The sequence below is a fragment of the Diachasma alloeum genome, unplaced genomic scaffold, assembly GCF_001412515.2.
Source record: "Diachasma alloeum isolate Michigan unplaced genomic scaffold, Dall2.0 Dall_scaffold_02533, whole genome shotgun sequence".
NCBI lineage: Eukaryota > Metazoa > Arthropoda > Insecta > Hymenoptera > Braconidae > Diachasma > Diachasma alloeum.
The window spans coordinates 894-2,844 of NW_021682252.1; the positions used below are offsets into that span (position 1 = coordinate 894).

The following is a 1,951-nucleotide window of genomic DNA, read 5'->3' on the forward strand; positions in this document are numbered from 1 at the left end:
TTCCAAATCAGTCGTATTCGTTGATATCAACTTGGTAAGAGCTCTTCAACCTCGAGAATTACTTATTGATGCAACATGTTCAAAGTGTGCCCAACGTTTAAACATACTCCAATTCCTAACAATAATGGGGAAAATTGACGATACGGTAAAATACTATTTATAATCCGAATTAATTGTCTATTGGATTCCTCACATGTATTTCCATTCAACTGTTGATAATTTTTTACCAGTATGAACCAATGGCATGGGCATTCATGGAGCGAAAGACTGTAGGAGCTTTTTTGGCAGTATTTAGATATCTCAAACTCACTATTGGAGACAACTGGATGCCCCAAAGTGCCACTGTCGATTTTGAAAGAGCTCTACGTTCAGCAATCAGGATCGTTTTTCGTGGTTGTGTTATTAAACGATGTTATTTCCATTATCTTCAGGTAAGACTATCTGAGACTACGCTAGCATGTTCGACAAATTTTTATTAATAAGAAATGTATCAATTTTACCAGTGTTTAACTAAAAGATTCATAAAATTGAATGGGAAGAAAGCATATCAGAATCTCAAAGAGTGGCCACGAGGCTTTCTTTTCTACCGACGAATTATGGGTCTTGCATTATTGGAACCAACAGCTATCAACGAAGCTTTCCAGAATCTTATTAATGAAACGGAACGAGATATCTTACTGTACTTTGATGGATTCTTGAGATACTATCGACGATGGTGGATTAACACTGTGAAGCCTGCCAATTTCTCTGTATTCGGATTCCACGAACGAACAAATAATGCTATTGAGTCGTATCACCGTGTGTTAACACTCCGAATTGGCCTTCATCCAAATATATGGACATTTATCGGTAATGAATATGTAAAAATAGTTATTATTAAGAAACTTGTAAAGCCCAGCTAAGCTCCTACTTTTTCTCCATTACAGAGAAACTCCTGAAACTACAGAAGATTACAAGAATTGAAATCTTATCATTACAACGAGGAAGAAGTGTGCGACGCCCACGAGAACACCAGTACATAGTACGCGATGAACTCATTGAAACTGCTTGGCAAATGTACGACCGTAATGAACTGGATAATGCAAAATTTTTAACTGCAACAAGTCATATTCTCGGTGGATTCGGCAAAAAATTTGTCATCTGCGAACCTGGACAACTGGCTATGTTTCAAAATGATTTGACTTATCAAGAAATTGGTATGTTTAGAGAATTATCAAGTAATACACACTATGAATCATATATAATTTAATGATTGTGCAAGAATAGTTAATATGATTTTTTTTTCTATTTTAGTCAACATATTTGGAATTCCATAACTTCAAATTCTTGAGGAGGTCATTCCCGTAGTTGGTGATAACCTCTTAGTATGTAAGTATTTTACTTTACGAGCCATTTCAATAGTAAAATTACAATCATAACTGGATTATTTTATTGATGATTTTAACCATTTTTCTCTTATTTCCCGGTAATTCTTAGTGCGCTGTCTAGACATATACCGTTGCACACTTTGCGAAGCCAAGAAGGTTGCAAATATTGTGTCTACACCTTGCTGGCATTGGTCCTCATGCGACAACTGTCTCAATGGAATTATCAATCTGATGGCTCAACATGACAATTTGAACATTGTTTGCCATAAGTGTAATCAAATTGTTACTGCTTTCCGACGGATTGATTAAAACTCGGTTGATTGAGATAACGATTGAAAGGAAAATAAACATTTGTCGGAGTTTAATAATACTATATCGTGCAATTTATGATGGACAGAACAATATTTATTTCATAAGATAATCAATTTAATATTGTTTCAAAATATTATCTTTCTCTCAGTCGTCAGTGGGGATGACATAGATGGGATTATTGATTGATATGACTGATTATTCTAATACTGATGTCATTCATAATATATTGTAAGCTGAAATTTGGAAATGTTGAGAATAAAAAGTTTTCTTAC

The 1,951-nt window shown here is 34.5% G+C and overlaps 1 protein-coding gene across 1 annotated transcript; it reads left to right on the plus strand.

Moving 5' to 3' along the window:
* The first annotated feature begins 247 nt into the window (after positions 1–247).
* LOC107046858 lies at positions 248–1,902 on the plus strand. Its single transcript, XM_015269580.1, has 5 exons — positions 248–431; positions 504–849; positions 927–1,196; positions 1,294–1,368; positions 1,477–1,902. The coding sequence occupies exons 1-4, from the start codon at positions 255–257 to the stop codon at positions 1,314–1,316; spliced, it is 816 nt and encodes a 271-aa protein (XP_015125066.1). The 5' UTR covers positions 248–254; the 3' UTR covers positions 1,317–1,368; positions 1,477–1,902.
* Positions 1,903–1,951: the final 49 nt, after the last annotated feature.